A 27,280-nucleotide genomic window follows, 5' to 3' on the forward strand; every position below is an offset into this window, starting at 1 on the left:
GGAAGGCGGGGCTTGGACAGGGAGGGGAGGGGCTGCTCGAAAGGGGCGGGATCTAGTGCGCCCGCTGCGCAGGCGGCGTCTACGTGTCCCTCTCGGCGCTCCGTAGCCGCGCCGGCGCCAAGATGGCGGCGCTGACGGATGCTTGGCCGCCGCGCCGAGGGCCACGGGAGCCGGAGCGGAGCTACAGAGGCTAAGGCCTCAGAGCCTCGCTGGAGGCCGCTTCCACCGTCGGGCCTCGGCTTGTGGCCACGCCGGCCCCGACCTCGGAGGAAGCCTGGGCCGGCCGGACATGGTGCGAAGCGCGCTGCACTGCTGCTGCTGCTGCTGCCGCTGCCGCTGCCGCTGCTCCTGAGCTCGCGGGCCGCACCCGGCTCGCACGTCCAGCAGGAAGATGTTCTCGGCGTTGAAGAAGCTGGTGGGGTCGGAGCAGGCCCCGGGCCGGGACAAGAACATCCCCGCCGGGCTGCAGTCCATGAACCAGGCGCTGCAGAGGCGCTTCGCTAAGGGGGTTCAATACAACAGTGAGTGCGGGCCGCGCCGTCGGGCAGGCCGGGGCGGCTGGCGGTACCGGGGGTGTCCACCCAGCCCTAGAGGACCGGGGTGGACGGGGTCCCTGGGCTCTGAATAATGGTCGCCCCTTGAGGGCCGTCACCTGACAGGAGACCTCCAGAGGAGAGCTGTGCAGCGACGCTGGCGGAGCAGCGGTGGAGGACCCTGATTGGCGCGGGTACCCTGCCGACAGAGACCATTACATAACGCGAGGGTGCACGCGCGGGTCTGGGGCTAGCGGCTGCGTGCCGCCTGCCTCCCCTCCGGACCCCGGCGCGTGCTCGCACTTGAGTCTCCTGAAATTCGGTCGGCTCTGGCATTGAGCCGTGGGGTTTTTTGTTGTTGTTCACTTGGAGGCCGGTTTGCAAACAATAGCCACCACGCCACACGTTCTCACCCCCCTCCTCTTTTTTTTTTTTTTTTTTTTTAAGAGTTTTGTAAGGGATATATTTTCAAAAAGTTCCAAAAGGCACTAGCTGCATCCCTGGCCCCACAGGAAGAAAGGCCCGCTCTATCCTTGGTTATAAATTATGTATGTATGCAACTAGAAGCAGACCGTCCTCTTGACCTCTTTAGACTTTTTCCATTTGCGGGCTCTTTTCTAGGCAGTCCCCTGGTCTGACATTGTTTACTTCTCAACTATTTGTATACTGCTAGGTTTTTGACGCACACTCCCCAACACACTACGTACTGCTCACTTTAATCGGTGTCTTTCATGGTCAGTGATAGTTGGGTAACATTATTAGGAGCAAGCACTTCATACCTGTTAACTTGAAAGTTTGTATTTCTCTTGAATCTGCAGAAGAGAATATTGAGTCGAAATATTCAGAGGTTTGTGTTCTTTGGAATCTACATTTGGATTCCTTGTTTAGTTTATATAGTATTACTTGAAACCTAATCCTAGAAATTAGGTCTGAACTGGAGTTTCTCACTTTCTAAACCTGCTCCCTAATGACCCCGCCCCCTGGTGGTACTGATAGGAGGGACCTAAAAGAGCTGCTCTTCCAAATTTTCTGAACTACCTTAGAGAAACAAACCAGTCGTGTAATAAATACAGATTCACAACTCTCGTGAGTAAGAGGCACAGTTAACTTGATGCTTTCCAAACTTTTAATTGTCTATTATAGAATGCTGTCCCTCCAGGGTCACAACAATTTTTTTTTTTTTTTTTAATGTGTCAAACTAATAACTGAGTGTGGTGACACATGCCTTTAATCCCATTACCTGGGAAGCAGGGACAGGTGGATTTCTGTGAGTTTAAAAATGTCCTTCCTGGTATACCTATTGAGTTCCAGGACAGCGTGGGCTACACAGTAAGACCCTGTCTCAAAAAAGCAATAGAAAAAGAGCAAACTCCTCAAGAATTCCAGCGTTTTGACACACCCGCAGATCACCACATCATTGTGAGTTGTCAAAAGCAAAAAGAGGAAACCGTGCAACCAGAGTAGAGAGACCATGTTCAGAGAACTGATGCCAGAATGCTGCTGTTCAGTGTGTGATTGACAACTTGCTGAACAAAGATTCCTGCAAAAGTAAATACTGGAGGGTATTCTTTAGATAAATGGAACTTAAGCTGAAAAGATAGGCATGGGATTAAAAAAAAAAGCAAAGGAATGGGTCCATATGTGATAAGTAAGCCGTTAAGCAGTGATTATACTAGTCGTGGGTAAGAATGGTTTTTTTTGGGCAATTGTTTTTTTCTTTTTCACAATATTGAAACAGTTGGAGTCAGCCCCTAGTACAGAATGGAATTGATCAGAGTTAAGGCATTCAGATTTGGGAAGGAGGGGTCCGAGGCAGGATATTACCATGTAGCTTTGACTGTTCTGGATCTCACTATGTAGCCCAGGTTGGTCTCGAACTTGTAGATACCCACCTGCCTTTGCATCCCAAGTGCTGAGATTAAAATGGTACACCACTGCAGCTGGCATGGCATTCAGAAATATGTTAACCCTAGATAGTAAGTGTGAATGTTAAAATGTAGATGCAAGTCTTCCAACTATATGCAAAATGAGGAAAAGTTTTGCCAACTTCATAAAAGACAGAGATGGCCGGGAGGAAACTTTAATAGTAACTTTAAAAGTACTATTTTTAAAAATGTATTTATTGAGGTGATGTGCATGTCTTGGTGTACATGTGACAGTCAGAGAATAGCTTGTAGAAGTTATTTTTCTCCTGCCATATGACTCCTGGGGATCAAACTAGGGTTGTTAGGCTTGGTGGCAAGCACCCTTAACTTACATTCGCCAATGTCACTTTTTTTTCTCTTTTTTTTGTTATTGGAGATTGAACCTAGGTTCCCACTGAACTAGTACACTACTGTTGAGCTACATCCCCAGCTCCTAAAAAAATTACTGAATAACACCATTTCTTTTAGTAGTCACAATGCAATCAAGAAATTGAGGGTGGGGGAATTCCCTCTAATTGGGCGATATGATCTTTGAAAGATACATTTAGGCCAGGCGGTGGTGGTACACGCCTTTAATCCCAGCATTTGGGAGGCAGAGGCAGGCAGATCTCAGTAAGTTCAAGGCCAGCCTGGTCTACAAAACAATAGGACAGCCAAGGCTGTTACACAGAGAAACCCTGTCTCAAAAGAACAAAAAAGATACATTTAGAATATAACTTTTTCTAATAAAAGTTAGAAAGGGATCCTGGGTATGTCTGACTATAAGAAGACTGCCCAACTATGGTCTGGTCAGCTGTAGGTTCAACGTTGTCAAGCAACACACACTTTGAGGTGATGAGAATGGGTTGTAGTAAGGGAGGTGAAGGTCTGTATTCTGTGTTTTTGTTTTGTTTTGAAATAGAGTCTTACTATTCTGCTCCAACTGTTGAACTTGTATGCTCATCTGGTCTGCCTGTATCAGTACCCTGAGTAGCTGAGACTACAGGCATCTACTTCTACACCCAACTCTCAGGTTTCTTTTTGAAGCTTAAAAGCTGTTCTTTATTCTCCAATGGCTACATATGGGATGGTCAACTTATGAAAAGTAAAAGTTTGGCACTCTGGCAGCAGAGGCAGGTAGAACTCTGTGAGTTGGAGATCTGCCCGGTCTACTTTAGCTCTGCAAAGAGTAGAGGGGCATGTAGATTCCGTTCATGGCCTCTTGGCCTGTTGCTTTGAACCTGTGGCAGCACGTCATTGTGGGAATGCATGGTGAAGCAAGACCACTCAACGTGTGGCACCGATTATGTGCTGTAGGGAGAGAACCCAAGTCCCACTATTGCCTCGGATTCCACTTTTTTTTTTTTTCAAACCTGTACAATGTGTGGTTTACTTGCATGTACATCTGTGCACCGTGTGCTTATTTAATGCCTGTGGTAGCCCGAAAAGGGCATCTGATGCCCTGGAACCAGAATTACAGGCAGTTGTAAGCTGCCATGTGGGTGCTGAGAATTAAAGCTAGGTCTTCTGGAAGAAGCTTTTAACTACTTAGCCATCATCTCTCCAGCCCTAGGTCCCACAATATAAAGGTGACCTCCTAACAGCATCATGTTAGGGCCAAACTTTTAACACATTGGCTAGATGGGGGGATTTAAGATCCAGATGGCAACAGTTTCCAAATAGTTTATGAGTCTGTGAAGAAATTACTTGGAAATTAGTACTTTCTGTGAGCGTGGTAGTGCAGGCCTTTAATCCCAGCACTTGAGAGGTAGAGGCAAATCTGGTCTACATAACTAATTCCAGGCCAACCAAGGCTACATAGAGAGACTGTCTCAAAAGAAAGGGATGGGGGTCTGGAGACATAGCTTAGGGGTTAAGATACTGCCTGTTTTTCCAGAGGACTCAGGTTCAATTCCCTGTACCCACATGCCAGCTCTCAACAGTTTATATCTCCAGTTCTAGGGGATCTGACACCTTTTTCTCCTTAGGAGCCTGCATACACTTGAGGCACATAAACTCACACAGCCACACATACATAAACATAAAAGTAAAAGGTCTTTTGGTTTTGGTTTTGGTTTGTTTTGTTTTTGGTTTGGTTTGTTTTCCGAGACAAGGTTTCTCTGTGTAGCTTTGGAGCCTGTCCTAGAACTCGCTCTGTAGACCAGGCTGGCCTTGAACTCACAGAGATCCATCTGCCTCCCAAGTGCTGGGATTAAAGGCGTGTGCCATCACTGCCTGGCAAGATTTTCTTTCTTCTTCTTCTTTTTTTTTTTTTTAAAAGCAAAACACAAAGAATTTATATCTAGGGCTGGAAAGATGCTTGGTGGTTAAGAGTGCTTGATGCTTTTCAGTAGGACCTGAGAGAGACTTTATTGGAGCTTACAGTGGCAGCAGGCAGGTGGGCATGACCCTGAGAACTTATATTTTATCCACAAGCAGCAGGCAGAGAGACTGGACCTGACACAGGCTTTTGAAACCTCAAAGCCCCATCCCAGGGACACAGCAACTGTTCAACCATTCATATATGTGAGGCTATGGGGGCCATTCTCATTCAGATCACCACAAATGGCAGGTGTTTTGTTTTGTTTTGTTTTTGCAGGCGTTGGGGGTGCTAGGTGGGGTCAGGTACATCCTAAGACTCCAGCTGAGCAATGAGGCCAGGATGGCCATTGGCTTCTGGTACTATAGAATGCTTTGGAGATGGGGAGGCACTGGACTGTAGGCAGACTAGACAGCCTAGGATAAAGAAGCAGGCTGGCAGAGGAACCCACAGCTCCCCCTTGCTTAAGTTTATTAAGGTACACAATATTTTGGGGAACACAATACCACCACATTTCCTCTCTTTTTGTCTAAAATTAAAGAAAGCTTATAACTAATACAAGAAAAACTATCCAATAAGTATATACAATATATACAGCCAAGAATTACATCTTTCTAGACCCTTTCCTGCCCTGCCCTTGGAAGTCTTACCGACAGCCTGAACCTCCTGCCCTTAAAGGTGTTTTGGTAGCATTATTAACCCTCTCCATGTCCCATGGGACTGCCCAGGAAGCACCAGCCTAACACCTATGCCTTCCCTGCCCATCTCAGCATCCTCAGTCATTCATGACTCTTGTCCCACCCAGCTAAGGTGTCAGTCTTCCCAGCCAAATGCCAAGCCTGTCCCCACTCTCTTTTGCTCCTGTTCTTCCTGGCTTTGTTGACAGCATCAGTTCCAGACTGCTCTTTATTACCTTTTCAAAAAGCCCAGTGGTGAGCCTGTCTAAAAGGTATAGGGGCATAAGGACAACACCCTATCCTATTCACCTGTCCCTGCCCAAAGCCAGCAGACCTTTCTGAATTCAGGCCTGGTATACATTGGAATGAATGAAGTAGAATACAGACTTAGACAAAACTGCACCCAAAACATCAGAACTATGAGAAAAACAAGTAAATGGAAAACCAAGTACTGGGGTACTGTCATGGGTCCTGTTCTTCAGTTGGTCAGATCAAGTCTCTGTGCAGCCCAACTCTGATCCTAAGGGTCCCTGGCAGTCCCTCAGAGTATATGACTCTAGGAGAAAACCAGGCCCAGAGGAAGTCCTCTACTGCTACCTCCTCCCATCAGCCCTGGCTTCTGTTCTTGGTGCTACATTCTGCCCACTGCCGGGCACCATTGTACGTAGGGAGAATCTGTCCTGCCCAGCTACAGTTGACCTGTTGGGAAGCTGCTGGCATTCTCACCAATTCTTCCCCTGCATGCCAGTCACCCGAGAAAAATACGAATTCAAGGTGAGATGGAACAGATGTGACACTTCAGAAGTTTTTAAAGTGTGACGGATTAATCTTCCTTTCTCTTTCCCCTTTGCCTATCCTTGCCCCAGTGAAGATTGTGATCCGGGGTGACAGGAACACTGGCAAGACGGCTCTGTGGCATCGACTGCAGGGCAAGAAATTTGTGGAAGAATACATCCCCACCCAGGAAATCCAAGTCACCAGCATCCACTGGAACTACAAAAGTGAGTTCAAGGCTTATAATAGTTCAGGACCCCTTTTCTCCCTATACCATAGAGTGTCCTGCCTTCCATCCTGGTTCTTGGAAGGTACTTTTCTGAAACTGGGAAAATAGTACCCATGTGGGAGGCCCCACCACTGCATGCCAGTCACCCCATCAGCGTTTTGAATCTGTGAAGTTCCTCCGCACTCGTGCCTCCGGCCCAGGACACTCATAGTTGCAAGTGAAAAGCAAGGATACACCTTCAAAGACTGGGATTCCCTGGACACCTCTAGGAGCACACCCACCCATACTCATCAGCCGCACACATACCTGTCTTGCTATGAACCCTGGCAAGTGCTCATCCCTGGAGAACAGTGTGACTGTTTTTCCCCTTGTCTTGCCCTTCTGGGTCCTGGGGTCTCCTCCATCCTTCCAGCTCCCTCAGCCCCTAGGACATTCCAGAGTGGAGAATTGATGCTGAGGAGGGGTTGAAGAGAGAGCAGGAACTTGGGCTCAGGACTAGCAGTATCAGAGAAAGCCTTAGGAGACTGTAGAACAAATGGCTGGGTAGGTTGAGGGCTGCAGCCAGCGAGGGCCTGCTCAGATGGCCCAACACCAGCGTTCCAGCCCCTAGCACTGACTTGCATTCTTACATTCTGCTCAACCCTCACCGGATAGACCAGTCAGATGAAGCAGTGAAGTTGGGGGAGAAGTGACTCGGACAGCTGCATTGCGTTTTTAATCTGTCTAGGGTGTGAGCATCCATTTAGGTACCTGGACTGGCTTTGTCTGTGGGCCAGTAGATATATTGCTCATGCCAGAGCCTGGAGGAACAGCCTAAAACCCTGCAGCATGTATTACAGAGGCCCCGGGAAGCTAGTGATACCAGAATACCCCTGACCCCATTTGGGAGCCCAGAAGGGGCTGTGATGCTAGGCACTAATCAGAGATTTCCTTGTTTCAGCCACTGATGATGTAGTGAAAGTTGAAGTCTGGGATGTAGTTGACAAAGGTAAGGTACATTTTCTCCTTAATGCTTAATAGATTCTAAATAGGGCCCCTCCTTGTCCATACATGCACCTCGTTTGCGTGTCCTCACGCCCATTACTTCTGGTCTGGTTATTCTCTCTCGGGCCCCATGTCACACAGAACCACTTGTGGTTCAGAGACACGTCACAGGCACCAGCTGTATCGACTCAAGAATATGGGAGTTTTGGGTTTGCTACCAACTGTTGATGTCTAGGTTACGTCAGAGTCCCTGGCTGATCCCTGCCTCATCTAGGTTCTGGATCCTAGTCCATTCCCTCCCATGTCTGGTAGGCACGGTAGATTGCAACCGTGGACCTGTCACATATACTTGGCTATTTTGAGTATTTGTTTAGTTACTGAACAGCTGACTATTGGGAGGTCTGGGTGTGCTTAAAACTCTGACCCATATGAAGCTGTTCTCAAAGCCCTCCTGCATGTTTCCCTTGGTAACCCATAGTCACACTGGTCCCTCGAGCCTTAGTGGTTTGGCAGCCCTGCTCTGAGAGAGCCAGAAGGTAACCTGGACACTCACAGGATATCATCTGTCAGATGTTCTTTTACTAGGTGATGGCTTAATGCCAGCCATGTTGTTTGACCATGATTAATAATCCCTCTAATGAGAACAGGCAGACACCCACAAGGCTCTTGTCTGACTCTGGTCCAGTTTATAGCTACCTATTCTACCCTCTGGCCTGGGGCAGCCCTAATGATTGAGATGGTGCAGTGCACCAGCACAGTAGAAACATGCAAGACTGCATGAATCAGGAAGGCTGTGAGGGGTGGGGGCAGAGTCAAGTGGAGTAAGAGCACATCTTGGCCCGGGCGGTGGGGGCTCACGCCTTTAATCCCAGCACTGGGAGGCAGAGCCAGGCGGATCTCTGTGAGTTCAAGGCCAGCCTGGGCTACATACAGAGTTCCAGGAAAAGTGCAAAACTATTCAGAGAAACCCTGTCTTGAAAAAAAAAAAAAAGCACATCTTGGGCCAGCACCCTGGTTTGGTCCAGGACACCATTCAAACAGATTTCCCACAAGGAGTTTTTTTGTTTGTTTTTTTCTCCACATTGAATTTTAATTCCGTTTAAAGAGAAGGCAAGCTGGAGTTGCATGTTGTTACTTCAGCCTATCTGTGTCATCCATGTGATGGAGGTTAGAGACCTATATATAGCATTTCTTACAGAACGGGTCACCAAGTCCAAGTACCTAGCTACATCAGCCACACAGAGACTTAGTCTCATCTAAACCTGTAGAGGGCATCAACAGAACTCAGAGTACACTCATGAGAGCATCAGATCTCATTCTTTTTTTGTTTTGTTTTGTTTTTCGAGACAGGGTTTCTCTGTGGAGATTTTAGAGCCTGTTCTGGAACTCACTTTATAGACCAGGCTGGCCTTGAACTCACAGAGATTTACCTGCCTCTGCCTCCCGAGTGCTGGGATTAAAGGCGTGCGGGCCACCACCTGGACTATGGGTCGGTTAAGTTCCTCTGTGATCCTAGGGGTGAGAGCTCATAGTCTTCCCTGGTGCTGAGGTTGTATGTGTGTGTACACGCATGCAGGTGGTTCTAAGCACTGTGAAATCACACACCTTAGCCTCTGACATCTCACAACCCCTGACTTGGTACGCACCACCTTTGACCTGACCCCTGGCTTCATTAGCATGGCTGAACTACATGTCCTTCAGTTCCAGGACTTTGTAGGAAGATGTGTCTCCAGGGCTCTGGTTTCTGGCACAGGGTGTGCTTTCTCCTCCCTCCTCATACAAGTTCCTTTTGAGTGTGAGTTTGGGTCAAGTGTTGAGAACAGTTGAAGCCACTTTTTTCTGTGGTTCCAGCAGTTACACAGCCTAGTTGGACCCCATCCATTGAACCTCTGTTGATCTCCCTATGTCTGTGCACTTCTGCATGCTTGTGTGTGATCTTTGGAGCATTGATAGGTGACCTGCTATCTGAGGCCCATCACTGGATATACTGTGATGACAAGAGTCATATCCACGGGAAGCCATCAGTGGCTTAGGTCAGCTATCTTCCATAAGCCATGAGCCCATCCAGTCGGGAGATACTTGCTGCTGGTCCACAGAGGGGCCACCACTTTGGAACCAAAGTGCCTTCCTTGTCTCTTGCCTCTGCTCTTGCCTCTATGTCTGCCCCTGCTGCAGTGGGGCGCACTGTCCTAGAGACAGTTTTGAAGAGCGGGGTCAGAAGATGGGTCTAGCTATCAGATGGGACCATAATGCAGTGACCTCAACCTCTCACTCAGGACCCTTCAAAGTGGCATGCTACGCCTTCAGTAGGCCCAAGAGCCATGAAGCAGAGGTTGCCACCTCCACTGCCCAGGAGTCAAGGAGCACCTTTTCCCCACTGTTAGACTCAGACATCCTCTACCCTCCCACTCTCAGGGATCCACTCATATCCCTGCTCTGATGAAATCAGGCTGGATCCCAGCAAAGAGCGGTCCTAACTCAGGGAGTGCCTGAATGCTCATGGCTGCGGTCACCTATTTACCAGAGGGGCCCATAGAAAGGCTCTTTTGCCCCCTCCCCCACACACCCCCCATCCCCGTGGTCCACAGTCTGCCTAGTTCCCACAGCAGCAGAGGACCTTCAGATGTGACAGAAGTTAAAGGGCAGCGGGTAGGTTCTCCAGAAGATTGGGCAGGCTCAGCAGTGCATGTTCAGAAGCTTTCAAAGGGAAGTTTGATGGGAAGCAGCTTGGCAAGTTTTTGCTTACTCTGGCCTCCCAGACCTACCAGCTCCTGTCCAGCACTCTCCTTCTGCCCCAAGAGTAGTTCCCACAGACACTACAGCAACTTGTAGGAAGGTCCTGGTTGTGCTAGAGGCTCCTGACCTAAGTGTGGCCCACCTGCCATTCAGCCCATGAGGGTCAGGCTGAATCATCCGCTGCACCAGAGGGGGAGAGAGGCTGACTCCCCAGACTGACCAGAGTGTAACAGGTGTTCAGATAGGACTTGGAGAGGGGTATGGGGTTGGTGTTTTAAGCAAATAAACCTGAGTTTGTTCTTGGGGAATATTTGTTTGCTATGGAATCCCAAGGTTGTGAGCAGCTCCTTTGCCCAGTTGGAAATTTAGACATGAAAAGAGGGAAGGACAGTGATGTATGCCATCTTGTTATCTCTAGATAGCAAGACCCCAGACCCTCAGACCCCAGCAGGACCTGTGGCTGTCTGTCACATAAAATGCTTTGATAACCAGGGCAGGCAGTGTCAGGTGGGCTGGCCTGACTCTCTGTTCCCTATGTGCTAATGCCATAGTGATACAGCAGAGCTGTTGAGGGAATTCCAGATTTGGTCTCTCTTAGCTTTGACCCGGTGGAAGCCCTTTACCTCACATTGGCTCCTATGTCTCCATGGACACTGGGCTGTCAAGAGGGACCCCTTTCCTCAAGGCAGGTCGGGACTGGGCATCTTACTTCCTGGCCTGTCTGTCGGCTGCTGAGGCCTGCCCTTCCTGTCCACTGCTGGCCTCGCTGTTTGACACAGTTCCCTATCTCTTAAGGCTGAGTGGAGCATTGTGGCAGGTAGGAGGGGTCCAAGGAAGGACACTCCCCCGCTTAGGCAAGTCCTAATTTGTGTTTGTCTTTTAAAAAGGGAAATGTAAAAAACGAGGTGACGGCTTGAAGACGGAGAATGACCCCCAGGAGGTGAGCCACACTGTCAGGTGGGTCTGTGTCAGTGTCCAGAGCAAGGTGCCCGTGTCCCTCGGGGTGGTCTCCAGCCCTGTACATCTAGAACATTCTCAGATCCCGAATGTTCTAGTTAGGCTACAGCGGTAGTAGTCGCTGACTGCCCTTCACTGCTCTCGAGACCCCGTGCTGCCGGTGTTCTGGTTTAGGGGTACCGATGACTTAGGCTACCTGTGCTGCCGGTGTTCTGGTTTAGGGGTACCGATGACTTAGGCTACCTGTGCTGCTGGTGTTCTGGTTTAGGGGTACCGATGACTTAGGCTACCCGTGCTGCCGGTGTTCTGGTTTAGGGGTACCGATGACTTAGGCTACCCGTGCTGCCGATGTTCTGGTTTAGGGGGACCGATGACTTAGGCTACCTGCCCTAAGTGAGTGATGGCTGCTCTGCTTCACTCCGCAGACATGGCAGGAAACTGAATGGTGTGAATGGCCTGTAAGGGGCCACATCTTACATCTCCATCACAGTGGCTTTGTCCTTAAAAGCACTGGCATATCTTGGAGATGTGGCCCTGGCACTCCAGTGGGGCTAGGTGACCTGTGTTTGCTCCCCACAAGCTGTGACACAGTACACATGTTTGTGTGGTCCCTCGACACACCTGCCTGCCAGTTGTCCTAGAGAACTCTGCCCTGTTTTCTCCCTCGGTGAATAGAGAGCCTCCTTCTGCTTCAAGGCTGGAAGCTTAAGTGATACATACACCCTCCCTGGTCCTCTTCCATGGAGTGTGTGTTCTGGAACACATCTTGATTAATTTTTTTTTTTTTTTGCATATTTTTTTATTTCTTTTGGTTTTTGTACATTTGTTGACCTTTTCGTACACGCAGATAATACATTCTATTTACCCTCTTTTTTCCCCGGAGGTGAGGACCAAACCCAGGGCCTTGCGCTTGCTAGGCAAGCACTCTACCACTGAGCTAAATCCCCAACCCTGTCTCTACCTACTCAAGTCTTAACTCCCTTCTACCCCTGTCATACACTCCCTCCTTTCTACAAGTCCTGCCCATCATTTCCCTCTTTGGTTTTGTGACCCACTGATGATTTTTGTTGTTGTTGTTGTTGTTGTTGTTTTGGTTGTCGAGATAGGGTTTCTTTGTGTAGCTCTAGCTGTCCTCGAACTCACAGAGATCCGCCTGCCTCTGCCTCCCCAGTGCTGGGATTAAAGGCGTGTGTGACCAATGCTTTTAAACTAAGGCCTTCTGCCTGACCACATGTTTGGAATTACCATTGGCATTTGGTGCTCTTACTATTCAGCACACAACTGAAGATAATACCTACCCTCCCCGGAATCCATCAGTAGTCAGTAGTTTAACAGGGGTAGGCCCTGAGAGCTGACCTCCCTAACCCATGATTGCTGTTGAGAGTTTCGGGCTTGTGCAGGCCACCATGACTGCTGATAACATTCCACAGTCCTCTCAGTCTTCAGCTCTTAGATTCTTTCTTTTCTCATTATTTCATGATGTTTCCTGAATCTGGTTTGGACTATGCATTCAACTGCCATTTATTCCTACCACCTTGAGCAGCCAAAAAGAGATTTTTCTGATTAAGGATGAAAGTAGTGTTTATCTATGGATATAAACATAACGTTTAGAATGTAGTTTGGCTCCATGCCAGTTTAGCTAAAGAACAGCTGTGAACCCACCCACCCCCACCCAGGACCTATGACTTCCCAGCTATGGGGTTTGACCGGGTTGGCCAGCACCATTGTGTTGTTTTTGGTTTTCCTCTGGAAGCCGTCTCAAGGGCAGCTGACAGCTCCAGTACTTGCTTCTAGGAATCCTGGGCCAGGCCTCCCCGAAGAGATGAAACTCACTCCTCCAGTTCCCACAGCTAACGTGCACACACCCACAAGTGTTTCCTTGTGTTTTTTCCAAAACAAAATGACGTGTTAGATTAGAAAAGGCCCGTTCTGCATTTTTGGGGTGTTTCAGGGTCCACGGGTGTGGGGCTTGGCCAGGGACACAATCTTACCCTTTCTTCCTCCTGTTTCTAGGCAGAGTCTGAAATGGCTCTGGATGCTGAGTTCCTGGACGTGTACAAGAACTGTAATGGGGTGGTCATGATGTTTGACATCACTAAGCAGTGGTAAGAGGGGCAGGCAGCTGGCAGTGGCTGCATGCCTTCACGTAGTACCATGTGATTTCTCTGATGGTGTGAGCTTCCTGCTCTGCCAGCTGTGGGCAGAACCCCTAGATGCTGAGGCATTAAGCCACAAGATGGGCATAGATTCATACCTCTATAGAGGGTGGGGCAGGGGCAGGCTGCTGGCCAACAGTGGTAGAGATTAGGTGCTACCTTCCACAACCCCGCTGTCCTGAAAATACCATATAAAATTAATCAGAGTCAGGTGGCCTGTTGCAGGGGTGGAGAGGGTACCAGAAATAGGCTTCTACACACACACACACACACACACACACACACACACACACACACACACACACACTCTTTCAGTCACCAAGAAGACACAGCTAAGATTCATGACAACAAAGGACAAAGAGAAAAGTGAGCAGTGGGTCAGAGGTCAGGTGCAAGCCTCCTGAGACCACCAAACTCCCATTGAGGGGGGACACCATGAAATGTGCTCAGGAGACTACATTACACATCATCGTGAGACTGGGAGCCTTCCTGTCAGAGACAACAGGGAAAAACGGAAGAGGCTCCAGATAGCTCCAAGTCGTACTCTGTGTACACTGAAAACCAATCTCTTAAAATACTGTAATAGGGCCGGGTGGTGGTGGTGGCGGCGGCGGCGGCGGCGGCGGCGGCGGCGGCGGCGGCGCACGCCTTTAATCCCAGCACTGGGAGATAGAGCCAGGCGGATCTTTGTGAGTTCAAAGCCAGTCAGTCTAGAGAGTTCAAGGGCAGCCAGAGATACATAATGTGACCTTGCTTTAAAAACAACCACCAGCTGGGCGCTTTTAATCCCAGCGCTTGGAAGGCAGAGACAGGCGGATCTCTGTGAGTTCAAGGCCAGCCTGGTCTACAGAGTGAGTTCCAGGAAAGGCTCCAAAGCTACACAGAGAAACCCTGTCTCAAAAAAAAAAAAAAAAGCCATACATTACAAGAAGCCCTGACAGCAGCTCTTTTAGAAGTAGTCTTGAAGATTCACCTTGCCTTTTACTCTGCTTTTACAGTTCTATTATTTGGATTACATGTATAATCTGTGTTTGGATTGAAAAAGGCAGAGAAAAGCATTCTGTTCCATCTTCTAAGACTGTTATTGCTGACAGCCAGAGCAAACCAGCTGGATTTCCTGGCCCCATACATGTACAACGGGACCTTATCTGTCTAGTTTTGTACTCACCAGGCGGTGGTGGCACATACCTTCAATTCCAGCACTCAGGAGGCAGAGCAAGGTGGATCTCTGAGTTCGAGGCCAACCTGATCTGCAGAGCGAGATCCAGGACAGGCACCAAAACTACACGAAGAAACCCTGTCATGAAAAAACAAAACAAACAAAAAAATAGTCACAAACTCATACACCAGCCTCCATCATGTGCTTTGGAGTGAAGTTAGCACTGTGCATGACACTGATTCTGGTTTGAGGGTCCTAAACCTATAGATCCTTGGTAGCCACAGTCTACACTAACATACTTCCTACAGCTTTAGCATAGTATTCACAGGCCCAGATCAGCCCTCCCAACCTTCAGGGACCTATATGTTTGCCTGACAGGCTGGCAACTGGCACATGCTAGAATCCTCTCAGAGCTATAGGAGGCAGACTGAGCCACAATCTCCAGTTCAGCAGTAAACATGTGTCATAGACATCCATATTCAAAGCAATACTCCCATCTCAGGTACAGAGCAGAGATGTGCATTTTGCCTCTGTAGGTGATCTAGTAGTGGGGACATGGCTTTGCCTCTGGACACTGAAGGCTCCTGTACTCCACTAAAGTGTTCTATGACCTTTGCAATCTAATGTCACAAGACCCTGCAGCTATCGGGGTAATGCAGAGGAGCAGGTAGTGCACTTAAGAGCAATGAGGGCCCGACAGCTTGGCTGAACATCAGGACCTGAGTTTGGGGCTAGAGTGGATAGGCTAGGCCAGATCAGGAAGGATATGCAGATGCTTATTTGGCAGCCATGAGGCTTTGTAGGCCCTTGTGCTCACAAAATACCCGTTGTCAGGCCACAAGGATCACAGTCATTTCTCGGTTTGAGATCCCTGGACACCAGCATGTTTGGTTCAGCTAGTACCTGGGAGGCAATAGTCACTTCAGAGCACAGCTGCAATTACAGACCAGTGAGCACACTTCAAGAGGATACATCAGAGTCAGGAGAGGCTGCCATCGTCACAGGCATGTTGCATTTTCATTGCTTTCTTTTGGCAGGGAAGCTGGGTCATACACATTTCACTGGTTGTGGGTGGTGTTAGTGGATTTTGTTTGTTTTTTGTTTTTCGAGACAAGGTTTCTCTGCATAGTTTTGGAGCCTGTCCTGGATCTCGCTCTGTAGACCAGACTGGCCTCAAACTCACAGAGATCCACCTGGCTCTGCTTCCCAAGCACTGGGATTAAAGGTGTGCACCACCACCGCCACCCATGTGGTATTAGCGGATTTTATAGAAACAAGGTCTCCGTGTAGCTTAGGCTAACTTGGAACTATGTAGCCCAGACTGGCCACAAACTCATAATCCTCTTATCTCAGCTGTCTGAGAACCGGGGTTATTAGTATGTGCTGCCATTTCTGGGTTTTTGTTGTTGTTGCTTTTGGTGGGGAGTGAGGGGCAGAGGGCAGATACCAGAGATTGAACTTGGAGTTTTCCACATGCTAAGCAAGTACTCAGCACTGCACCAAGTCCCTAGTCCTGGTTGTGTCTTTACAAGTCATTTGGAGACATTGGGGTGACGTGTAAAGTGGAGCTGCAGGCACTCCCACATTAAGTCAGTCTTGGAGAGGCCAGCAGACTTTGTAGGGTTATGGTTCACTGTAGAATAAGTGAAGCCTTGGATAGGAAGGTAGCCTTCACTGAGGACACTTCAGTGATGGTATCCCTGAGGCAAGAGCCAACCAGCAGGGAGAAGAAGATGAGCTGCAACCCAGCCTCAGTGTGCAGCAGAACTGAGGGACGTGTTACCCCAGGATACGTACAGTTCAGAATGACGCTACAAACAGGTGAGGCTCCAAGCAGGTCTTATTTATTGATTGATTTTATTTAATTAATTTTGGGGTAGGAAGTTATGTGATGGAGACCAGAGGGCAGGAGTCAGCTCTTTACAGTGTGGCCCCATAGACCAAACTCAGGTCATCGAGCCAGTGGCAAGCACTTCCATCTGCCAAGCCACCCCACCAGCCCTGGAAGCACTTTCATAGGGACACAGACAGGTGGCACCCCGATCAAGGCAGGAGAATGGAGCACCTTGATCTGGGGTGCAGGGGATGCCTAGGAGAGTCGGTGGTCAGGGATGCAGGCTGAGGTTATAGCACTTGCTGTTCATTCGGTGACACGCGCTCTGGGAACTTAGACAAAGAGGTAGTGTACACAGCATTCCAACGGCCACACAGCTAAGGCGAAACACTCCCTCCCTTTTTGAAGGACCTTCAACTATGTTCTCCGGGAGCTTCCCAAAGTGCCAACCCATGTGCCGGTGTGCGTGTTGGGCAACTACCGTGACATGGGTGAGCATCGAGTCATTCTGCCAGATGATGTGCGTGACTTCATTGACCACCTGGACAGGTGGGTGCCGCCGCTTTTGCTCCTGTAAGAAGGTCCTATGTTGTGCTCTCATAGTCTTGGGGGAAGCTTGTAGACAAGGCACGATCTCATCCTGTGTTGGAGATAAAATGTCAGCATCCTGGCCCAGGAAAGGGATTATGGCCAGAGGGTGAGAAGTTCCAGGTCTCTGGTAATGCTATAGAAGATGTGAGGACCATATGCCAGGACTGTGGGGCCTTCCTGGCCCCTGTCTAGTTCTTCCGATCAGCTACAGAATGTCTTTAGGAACCTTCTAAAGACATTCAGAAGGAAGCTAGGTAGGCAGGACACCTTAGGCTTAGGTGTAACCCTTGACATAGGAATCAAGCCACGCTGCCCACTAAGTTCCTTTATCTTTCTTTGAAAACAGACCTCCAGGTTCTTCCTATTTTCGATATGCTGAGTCTTCCATGAAGAACAGCTTTGGCCTAAAGTACCTGCATAAGTTCTTCAACATCCCATTTTTGCAGTTACAGGTAAGTGCTTACCAGGTAGGACAGACAAGTGGGTAGCCATCATTTTTGTTGCTCTGCATAAGGATTGGCCTTCTCCCTAAGCCTGACAGCATTCTTGGGCACCTTCTTGGAAGCTGGCTACCAACATGTATCTAGTGGGCTGGAGATGGCACACACAGCACTCAGAGCAGCGGGCCAGAAGTGAGTAACATGTCTTGCTCTTTAAGAGCATCTGGAAGTTTCAGTCTACCATATAGAGCCCTTATGCCTCTGTGGGACACTGACTAAAGTGCAGACCCCTTTACCAGATGTACATGTAGCTGTGGAGGTCCCAGTCACACGGACTTTTTATCTGTCAAGAGGCAGGTTCCAAGACATGAGACTTCTGTGACTCTCCAGTGCTGATGCTGGGCTGACTGTACGCTAACCATAGCCCTCTGGCCATCTCATGAAGAACAGAAAACTTGCACCCTTGTCTGAAGCGTCTAGCTTCCTTGATGCAGTTGAGGCAAGTAGGGTGGCCTACCAGGGTGAATAGCTGCACCTACCCTGCTTTTCATTGAGTGTTCCTCTTGGAGTCTTTTAGATTAGATGAATAGAAGTGGCATAGGCTGAGCATGGTGGCACACACCTGTAATCCCAGCATTCAGAAGACTGAGTCAAGAAGATCACTTCAGGTTTAAGGCTATGTACTGAGGATCAGTAAGTGCTGGGCATGGTGGTACATACCTGTAATCCCAGTACTTGGGTAGTAGAAGCAGGAGGGTCAGAGGTTCAAAGTTATTCCTAGAATGTAACAAGTTCAAGACCAGCTTGGGCTACATGAGACCCTTTCTCAAACACACAAAACAAGCCAGACAGTGGTGGCACACACCTTTAATCCAGCACTCAGGAGGCAGAGGCAGGCAGATCTCTTGAGTTCGAGGCCAGCCTGGTCTACAGATCAGGTTGTAGGACAAGCAGGGCTGTTACACAGGGAAACCCTGTCTTGAAAAACAAAACAAGGGCTGGAGAGATGGCTTAGAGGTTAAGAGCACTGACTGCTCTTCCAGAGGTCCTGAGTTCAATTCCCAGCAACCACATGGCTTACAATCATCTGTAACAAGATCTGGCGCCCTCTTCTGGCCCGCAGTCATATATGCTGTATACATAATAAATAAATAAATCTTAAAAAAAAGAAAAAGAAAAAAGAAAAACAAAACAAAAAGCAAAATGTTTCAGAGATAGTACAAGATGACCATATCGTCACCCAGTGCCTCCTGTTCGTGTTTCTATATTTGTCAAGGCCAAGGAACCAGTGTAAGTCTATAAACCCAAAGCTCCGTCTAGTCCCAGATTCCCCCAGGACCCTACCCTGTTTAAGCTGTGGTCATTTTCTCTAGTCCTGAGGTATGCTGTAGCTTCTGAGAATTAGGAGAGCAGCAGAGTAGGCAGGAAGTGGAACAAGGCTCTGGATTCTAAGCATAAGAACAGAAGACCAATCCTTTTTGGAAACACAAACAGCTTGGTGTGGGGTCTCTGTTGAACAAGAAGGCCGAACAGGCCTGGCCACCTTTCTGGACCTGGTGACCTGTAGCTTCCCCTGAGTGTATGGGCCCTTCATACTTTATCCAGGACACCAAACTCAGGAAAGTAAAGCCTTCCTTTTCATGAGATTCCTGCAGGTGGGGTTATGCTGAGGAGCCTACAGGATTGAAAGGATCCTCTACTAAATGCCTTCCCACAGAAGAGTCCTGTTGTGAGACAAAACTTTACCTAGGGAGACACAACACGAATCTGCTCACCCCAGACAGGGATCCCAATAGATCCCTAGTTCCAGATACCACCAAAGTCCAGCCTGGTGAACCAATGAGTTTTATTGGGGTTACTTATAGGAGCAAATGACCTAAAGACAGCTACATCACCAAAGCCCACCCCAGTACAGGTCCACAGCTTATACAAGCTGGGAACCTGGTCATTGCATGGCCTGCAGGCAGTTCAACAGGTCAGAGAGTGTCCTTTCCAAGTAACTGGTCAAAGCTTCCTTGTAGCTGGTTTGGTCTGAGTCTTCTTTTCATCTCAGCTTCCTTCCCTCTTCAGGGGGACTCTCAGCTGTTATTGCTTACTCAGACAGGAAGGACCTAGTGAATCTGGCCAGTTTCAGGGACATCCTGAAGCTGTTTTACCTTCATGCTTAAAGAGCCCTGCAATGTGGAATGATTCCATCTTGGAGGAAACTGTTAGAAAACAACTCCTCACACTGCTCCACTCTATGAAAACTTTACTATTGCCTCCTGCCAAGGAGACAGAGAGATGCCAAGATAGTCACTGGTGCTAGAAGCCTGAGCTGAGATCTAGACCAACATAGCTTTCCTCCATGGTTATTTGCAAGGAATGTGATGGCCACTGTTTGCTGGCAGGGTGGTGGCTACCTGGAAGTAGCCATGGATTGAACCATTCCATCTTGGAGGGGCTGGCTGCTCTTCTAGAAGATGGCTTTCAATTCCCAGCTCCCACGTGGTGGCTCCCAACTCTCTGCAACTCCATTCTCAAGGGATCCAAAATGCCTTTTTGGTTCTATGGGCACCAGGCATGTACATGGTATGCAGACCAAACATTTATATACATTAAATAAATAACAACTTTTTTAGAATGACTTTTTGGATTCAGGATGTAGCTCAGTCGTTAGATTACTTAGCTGCTGTGCACAGCACTCCGGGTTCAGTCCTTAGTCCTATATAAGCCAGGGGGGGCTTTCGCCTATAATCGCAGCAGTGGGGAGGTGGAGGCAAGGAAGAAAATAAATTCAACACCATCCTTAGTCATGTGGCAAGTTCAAGGCCAGACCTAGATACAGGAGACAGCCATGAGGCTGGAGAGATGATTCAGTGGTTAGTAAAGCCTGCTGCTCTTCCAGAGTGCCTGAGTTCAGTTCCCAACAACCTCACTGGGTAGCTCACAGCTGTTGTAACTCTAGCTTCAAGAGATCCAATATACTCTTCTAGACTGGGCATTCAAACATGTGGCTTTCACACATACTCACATAAAAATTACAAAAACAAGTCTTTAAAAAACAACTGTAAGGCTGGGCAGTGGTAGTGCACACCTTTAATCCCAACACTCTAGAAGCAGAGGCAGGAGGATCTCTCTGAGTTCCAGGACATCCAGGGCTGTTACAGAGAAACACTGTCTGGGGGAAGGGGAAAACAAAAACTAAGTTGAGTATGCTGACACACATCTTTAGTCCCAGCCCTCAGGAGGCAGAAGTAGGCAGATCTCTGAGTTTGAGGTCAGCTGGTCTGCAAAGCGAGTTCTAGGACAGCAAGGGCTACACAGAGAAACCCTGTCTGAGAAAATAAACTATAATTCCAGAATTATTTAAATCACCAGTTATTGGTCAATATGCAGAGTAAAGTCTCAATAGACTTATGTAATGTATTTGATGTAGCTGTCTAGGTTTCTCTTGGTATACCACATCTTTAGTTTTAAATTAGGAGCCTCATCTGTCTATTATATATGCCTGCTTGTTCTGAGTGTTGATCTGCATCATTCTCATGTATTTCTTTTCATTCGTCAGAATATAAACAGACTCCAGGTCTCGAGGTCTGTAATTACTCCACTTTCTCCATTTGGTTTGTTTGCTCTTTGCTGAAAAACACTCTCGGTGTAAGCTTGAGGCATGCCCAGTGCCAGGGTCATGTTTCTTGTGATAGCAGTGTCTATCCAGCGGGACCTTTTCCAGCTAAAAACTCAGTCCTAGTTCATCTGCTGTCCCCTCACACAGCCTGAAAGCTGCTGTATTTTAAGATTAAATCTAAATGCAAGAAGACATGGCAACTGGACCCAGAGGCTTGATCTGATCAGCTTTGGTCATCAGGTTAGAAGTGTGCCGTTTGCTCAGTTTGTACCTGGCAGAGTTTCACCCAGTTGCCCCTGGGGCTCCCCAGATGTCTTAAACACCTGCTGCTATGGTTTTGTGGCCTGAGAGGCTGCTGTAGCCAACAGGAAGTGCTAGTGACAACTGAAAGCATGATGTGGAAACAGGTGGCGCTTTCTGGTGTGGCTCCGTATGACTGACCTGTATCCTCCAAGCCACACAAGCTGACCTTGCAGCCAGCCAGACCTCATGCCTCATAGGAAGAGGCATACTCAGCTGTGTCCACTTCCTCTACAGAGGGAGACACTGCTGAGGCAGCTGGAGACAAACCAACTAGACATTGATGCCACACTGGAGGAGCTATCAGTGCAGCAGGAAACCGAGGACCAGAACTACAGCATGTACGTGAGCCAGCCACTACAGATGTGCAGGCCCTGACTACCCTGAGTGGGAAGGGTGGGTACTGCCCTGTATTGCCAGTGGGCCCTAGTGTCCACAGATAAGAGCCAGGTGCCAAGCTTTGGTCTGCACCTGTGAGGCAGTGGAGACAGCACCATATATATGCATGCATGGTAGATGAGTCAACCTGAGTATTCTTCAGCCAAGACCTTAGTACTCAGTGTGGAGCAATATGGGGAGCAGCTGAGTAACATGGCTCGGCAGCTCATCTCAACCTCTTAGGACAGGTACTCCATGCTATCAGCCAAAGCCCTTCCTGTTCATCTAATAAAGTATTTAGTCGGATCAGCACTTGTCTAGAACAAGTGGATTAATACTGTGAATTGAGCCATGCTGATCTGAGAACAGTTTCAATTTCCCTGCAGCCCCCTGAGTTCTTGTAGAAAGTGAGGGCAGATATTCCTGAGGGTGGGCTGTGTTGACTCTGGCACTCTATACCCCCAAATACTTTGGAGCCAACAGAACTTACAAAGTACTCAGACATCTGGTATGGTTCCTACATGTGGATCAGCACAAACCTGTGATTAGAGCAAACTACACATGTGTGATTAGCAACTCTACCCCACTGGCCATAACCAGCCACACCTCCCTCTTGGTCACTAGTTGGATACTGTTGACAGCCACTGGCCTACCCAAATCCTGTAAGAATAGTTGGTCCTGAGGGCTGCAGAGATGGCTCAGTGGTTAAGAGCACACACTGGCTGCTCTTCCAGAGAACCTGGGTTCATTTCCCAGTACCCACATGGCAGCTCACAACTGTCTGTAACTCCAGTTCCAGGGGACCCGACACCCATGGCAAAACACCAGTGCACATAAAAAATAAATTTTTTAAAAAAGAATAGTTGGTCCTGGTAGGCTCTGGTCATGCATCTGCTATGAGACTCAGTTCCCCAGGCTGGTACCAGTATAAAGGTACAGGATAAGCGAGGCAGTAGTCTGGGTACCAAAGACTGGGGCAGCTGATTGGCAGGCCGGCCCTATTCTCTACTTAATAGTATAAATGCAAAAAGGACACTGATGGCTGAAAGCCTTGGAGAAAGGTCCAAGGGAAAGCCAGCTCCTCACTTCCTGTCCTTTTGCCACTCCTAGCTTCCTTGAAATGATGGAGGCTCGAAGTCGAGGCCATGCATCCCCTCTGGCAGCCAATGGGCAGAGCCCATCCTCAGGCTCCCAGTCGCCAGTTGTGCCTCCAAGTGCTGTGTCCACAGGGAGCTCCAGCCCCAGCACTCCCCAGCCTGCCCCCCAGCTGTCCCTCAGTGTCTCTTCCACCTGTCCCAAAGCACCATCTCCTGTACCCCCTTTGGAGGCCACGCCCTCCTCTGTGCAACCTTCAGTCCCAGCTCCAGCCCAGCGTCGCAGTATCATCTCTCGGCTGTTTGGGACCTCACCAGCTGCAGAAGTGACCCCTTCACCTCCAGGTAGGCCTGGGAGCAGCCCTCTCAACATGTGGTTTGGGGGCTAGCTTCTGGCATCTTGAGCCTCATGTCCCTCGGAGATGGGAATGTGGTCCCTGTGCCCCTGACAAGCTCCTCCCTCTTGGGCCAGTCACTGCCTGGTCCAGTTCTAAAGTAGCCTATGACTTTGAGCCAGGGTGCATGAATTGTCAAGTCCCAGTCCTACAGGCCCAGTTTGGGGCTTGCCTAGCGCGGGGTCAGGAACCATAGAAGGAAGAAACAGCATTTCTCTACAGAGCCAGCTCCAGCTCTAGAGGCCCCAGCAAGAGTCCAGAACGTTGAGGATTTTGTCCCTGAAGATGGCCTTGACCGAAGCTTCCTGGAAGACACAACCCTGCCTAAAGACAAGAAGAAAATTGGAGCCAAAGGCCCACAGCAGGATAGTGACAGGTAATGGTGGATTGGTGGAGCCCAGCACACGGTCCACCTCAAGGACTAGTCAACACAGCTTCCCCATCCCATTCATACCTGCATCTCCCAAGACACTGCTGGGGATTGTGGACACAGCCTTTCTTGTGCTTGCTTGATTGGCAGTTAGCTCTGAGGAAAGGGCTCAGGCCATGTGTCAAAGGCCTGCTTAGACTAATCACCACCCTGGAGTAGACAGACAGACAGACAGCTCACCATGGAGTGGGGCAGTTCATGCCCACAGCAGACTGGAGAACACGGAGCTAGAATCTTCCTAGGACAGCAGGAACCTTGGCAGATGACCTAGCAGGGCAGGGCACTCTGAATACATCCTGGCACAGTCTGTAGGTATAGTGAAGGCTACCTGGGTCTTCCCATATGGACCCAGACAAGAGGCCTTGGCCAGGTCTGGCTTCCTGCAGCTAGCCCTTCCCACAACCCCCTGTCTGTCTTTTAACAACACCCTAAAATCTGTCTACAGCTAAGCTCTGAGATCACTCCCTCTAGCAGGTCAAATGTTGAATGACTGTTAGCATCTCCAGCATCACCATGTTCAGTGGGGTCAAGGGCTCCTCTCCACTGATTTCCCCACTGGCCAGCAGCAAGGCAGTGTTTCCCTCCCTCTTACTCCCAGCTGTACTCAGCAGCCCCTGTGACAGCCCAGGAAGTCTTCCCTCTCGAATACGGTACCACAGACGAGGCACTGGGGCGGGGAATCAGCAGCATGAGGCCCCCCCGCAGAACTTGTGACTGCCTACCCCTCTTTGCAGTGATGATGGGGAGGCCATAGGAGGGAACCCGATGGTGGCAGGTTTCCAGGACGACGTGGACATAGAAGACCAGCCACATGGCAATTCCCTGCTGTCCTCAGAGCCCATCCCCAGTAAGAACATCAGTCTTTCCAGTGAGGAGGAAGCTGAAGGACCGGAAGGCCACCCCAGAGAGGCTCCTCAGCAGTGCTCAGAGCCTGAGACAAAATGGTATGGGCTGAAGTCCCCAGGGTATGGCCAGCTGAGGTAGTGGCAACCTAGGGTGGCCTCAGAACTCCTGACATTTCTTCTTACGTGAAGGTCCTCCACCAAGGCCTCACATCCACAAAAGAAGGGAGCTCCCACACGAGCCATACCTTCATGGTCAGATGGTCTCACCGCTGGCTCAGGGCCTGACCTCGGCAGTACCAAGCCCCCCACTGATGGCTCTCATAGACCCCAGGAAGGGAAGGACAAGCAAGTGTCATCAGAAAGTGATCCTGAGGGGCCCATTGCTGCTCAGATGCTGTCCTTCGTCATGGATGACCCTGACTTTGAAAGTGAGGAATCGGACACACAGAGGAGAGCGGTAAGGACAGGCTGCTGGCTGGGAAGCTCAGCCTCCATCCTTCCAGAGATAGAGGACAATCAAGGTCTGTTTCCCAGAGCAAGATCTGAAGAGAGGCAGGAGAGTGTTCCTGGCTCCAGTGCCCCCAGACATAATCCCTTCCTAACGTGTTTCTGGAGCCTGCTGGAGAAAGTGGACAGAAGTCCATGGGAGGGGGTCTGTGTAGCTATAGTGAAGGCCCTGCTGGTCTTTCTAAATCTGGGTCAGGTTAACCCCTCCCGTTCTACCCTGTCCCAGCCCCTGGATTCCCAGAGAGACTTGCCACCTTGTTCCAAAGGTCCAGTGGCAGTGGTCAGGGATCATAGGCCTACAGCTAATCTTTCTCTTCAGGAGGCGTTCCCAGTAAGAGAAGACCTCTCTGATGTGACTGATGAGGACACTGGCTCTGCCCAGCCACCCCTCCCCTCCAAGCCCCCAGTCCCTGCTTTCAGACTGAAGAATGACTCAGATCTCTTCGGGCTGGGCCTGGAGGAGACAGGACCTAAGGAAAGCAGTGATGAAGGTAGGAGGCAGGGCCTGGGGCTTGTCCCTCTCCTTAGAGCCTGGGATAACTTGGAGGTCCCCATCCTGTGCTAGTCCAGGGACCTGTGTTTAGAAATCCTAGCCTGCCTGCCTATGTTTTTCTTCATCATAGCTATGAGAATACTAGAATGGGAGGAACTGCCCAAAATTGCCATCCAAGACTGTCACCCATCACCCTGTTCATGGTTCCGTATGGGTCCTCCTCTGTGCCATCTGCTCTGACAATATTCCAGGCTTTCAGGTGTCCCAGGCCTTTGGGACAGAACTATTTTGGAAAAAATGATAGCCGCCCAGTAGATGTGCTTGGAATTGCAGCCCAGGGGCAGACTTGGGCCAACTCAGCCCTAAAAGGAGGGAAAAAATTTTCATCCTGGGCTGGTTCAAAGCTCACCAGCACAAAAATACATGGGAACACCCTAGATTGCCGGTGGGACCAGGCCTTGATGGGAATGGGGTATCTGCAGCAGCTTCTGCCTGACCAAAGTGGTTGCAGGTAGGAGCTCAGTTGTCTTCCTTGTGCAGATAAAGACAGCAAACTTCCCTCTAAAGAGAAGAAGAAAAAGAAGAAGAAAGGCAAAGAGGTACACGCCCTGCCCACCACTGCTAGCCTGGATAGCCCAGGGTCCCGGAAGGTGGGATGTAGCCTTGTGGGTTGCCCATTGACTCTAGATCTGCTCTTCATGACCTTCAGGAGGAAGAAAAGGCTACAAAAAAGAAAAGCAAACACAAGAAGAGCAAGGACAAGGAGGAAGGCAAGGAGGATCGGAGGAAGAAGAGGAAGCCCCCTCGGAGCAAAGAGCAGAAGGCTGCAGATGAGCTGGAAGCCTTCCTGGGGGGTGGGGCCCCTAGCAGCCGCCACCCTGGTGGTGGGGACTATGAGGAACTCTAGGCTTGCCAGAGGCAGTTGATTGTCCTGGGAAGAGGGGAACTGCCAGCGGCTGACTTGGGGAGGCTGCTGCCTATGCACCCACGTTCCCAGGACCACCCTGCCACCTATGTTCCCCAGCCATTGTGTCTGCCCTCATGTGGTCTGGCCCACTCTACATTGATTTTTGTGCCGGAGACCTTGGTGGTGGTCAGGCCCTGGGGTCAGGCGCTGCAGGTACTGGGCATTAACCCAGCAGAAGCCTGCTCTGCAGGGAGGGAGGGGACAGAACAGAGTTGCAGCTGGTTTGGTGGACCACCTGGCCCTCCCCAGATAGAGCTGCAGCCAGTCCCCGGTGTTTCTCAGGGATGTGCCTGGGGCCGAGAAGGGACCCACCAGGGTCTGTTTACAGAGGCAGGGTGTGGGACTGCTTGGCTTCTCCAATGTCCACCACCCAGCCCACTCCTGCTTGCCTTCCTCAGCTCTCCCAGGGCCATAGCATGGCTTGGGTTGTGGACCTTCTTCCCCATGGATCCAGAGTAGAGCAGGGTCATGCCCTGAGCACAGATGTGTACTCGGGAGGGTGTGGCAGCATCTGCTACTGCAAAGTGGCCAGGCCCCGCACTGGGTAAGGCTGGCAAGAGAACACAATGTACCACCTCTCCTGGGGGAGAGGCACTAACAGCTTGCCACTGTGTGCCAGCTGTGCCTCTGCCCGTCCGTCGAGCACCTGCGCAGGTGAGCCCAGAGGGCGCCTTCTTAGACACTCCGCCCAGACTATAAAGCTCTCCGATTTTACTGCGGTGTGTGACTGTTTTCTGGTTCCCTAAGCTGCTTAAGATGAGACCACCCAATCTGGGGGCCGGGTTCCTGGCATGAAGCCGAAGAGCCATTCTGGAGAGGTAGCTGTTCCAAGAGAATCGCTCCACAATGCTGGCCCAAAGTGGTCTGGACTCAGTACCTGACCATAGCATGTCAGCCAGAGGACCTGCCTGGCCAGGGCTCGGGGTCCACCCCATAAGCTGACGCAGGGTCACTGCAGGGAGAGTGCCTT

The 27,280-nt window shown here is 49.7% G+C and overlaps 1 protein-coding gene across 4 annotated transcripts; it reads left to right on the top strand.

The window, feature by feature from the left end:
• The first annotated feature begins 18 nt into the window (after nucleotides 1-18).
• Rabl6 (RAB, member RAS oncogene family like 6) lies at nucleotides 19-27,024 on the top strand. 4 transcript variants are annotated; one of them, XM_076569233.1, is made up of 15 exons: nucleotides 19-521; nucleotides 6,301-6,435; nucleotides 7,378-7,425; nucleotides 11,045-11,097; nucleotides 13,128-13,219; nucleotides 16,672-16,812; nucleotides 17,201-17,306; nucleotides 21,439-21,542; nucleotides 22,690-23,018; nucleotides 23,291-23,444; nucleotides 24,233-24,442; nucleotides 24,533-24,800; nucleotides 25,170-25,341; nucleotides 25,884-25,942; nucleotides 26,053-27,024. In XM_076569233.1, exons 1-15 carry the CDS (start codon nucleotides 392-394, stop codon nucleotides 26,248-26,250), a joined length of 2,199 nt encoding a protein of 732 aa, XP_076425348.1. In that variant the 5' UTR covers nucleotides 19-391; the 3' UTR covers nucleotides 26,251-27,024. The 4 variants fall into 4 exon arrangements, with proteins under 4 accessions (XP_076425348.1, XP_076425350.1, XP_076425349.1 ...); XM_076569235.1 differs by having other exon boundaries at nucleotides 115-521; nucleotides 6,306-6,435; XM_076569234.1 differs by lacking the exon at nucleotides 7,378-7,425 and having other exon boundaries at nucleotides 244-521.
• The last annotated feature ends 256 nt before the right edge of the window (nucleotides 27,025-27,280 follow it).

Source organism: Peromyscus maniculatus, chromosome 4 (assembly GCF_049852395.1).
Source record: "Peromyscus maniculatus bairdii isolate BWxNUB_F1_BW_parent chromosome 4, HU_Pman_BW_mat_3.1, whole genome shotgun sequence".
NCBI lineage: Eukaryota > Metazoa > Chordata > Mammalia > Rodentia > Cricetidae > Peromyscus > Peromyscus maniculatus.

Coding starts and splice junctions, on each gene's coding strand:
- Rabl6 (XM_076569233.1), top strand. CDS start 392: ATGTTCTCGGCGTTGAAGAAGCTGGTGGGGTCGGAGCAGGCCCCGGGC. Junction 21,543..22,689: donor GAGGACCAGAACTACAGCAT/GTACGTGAGCCA, acceptor TGCCACTCCTAG/CTTCCTTGAAATGATGGAGG. Junction 23,019..23,290: donor AGTGACCCCTTCACCTCCAG/GTAGGCCTGGGA, acceptor ATTTCTCTACAG/AGCCAGCTCCAGCTCTAGAG.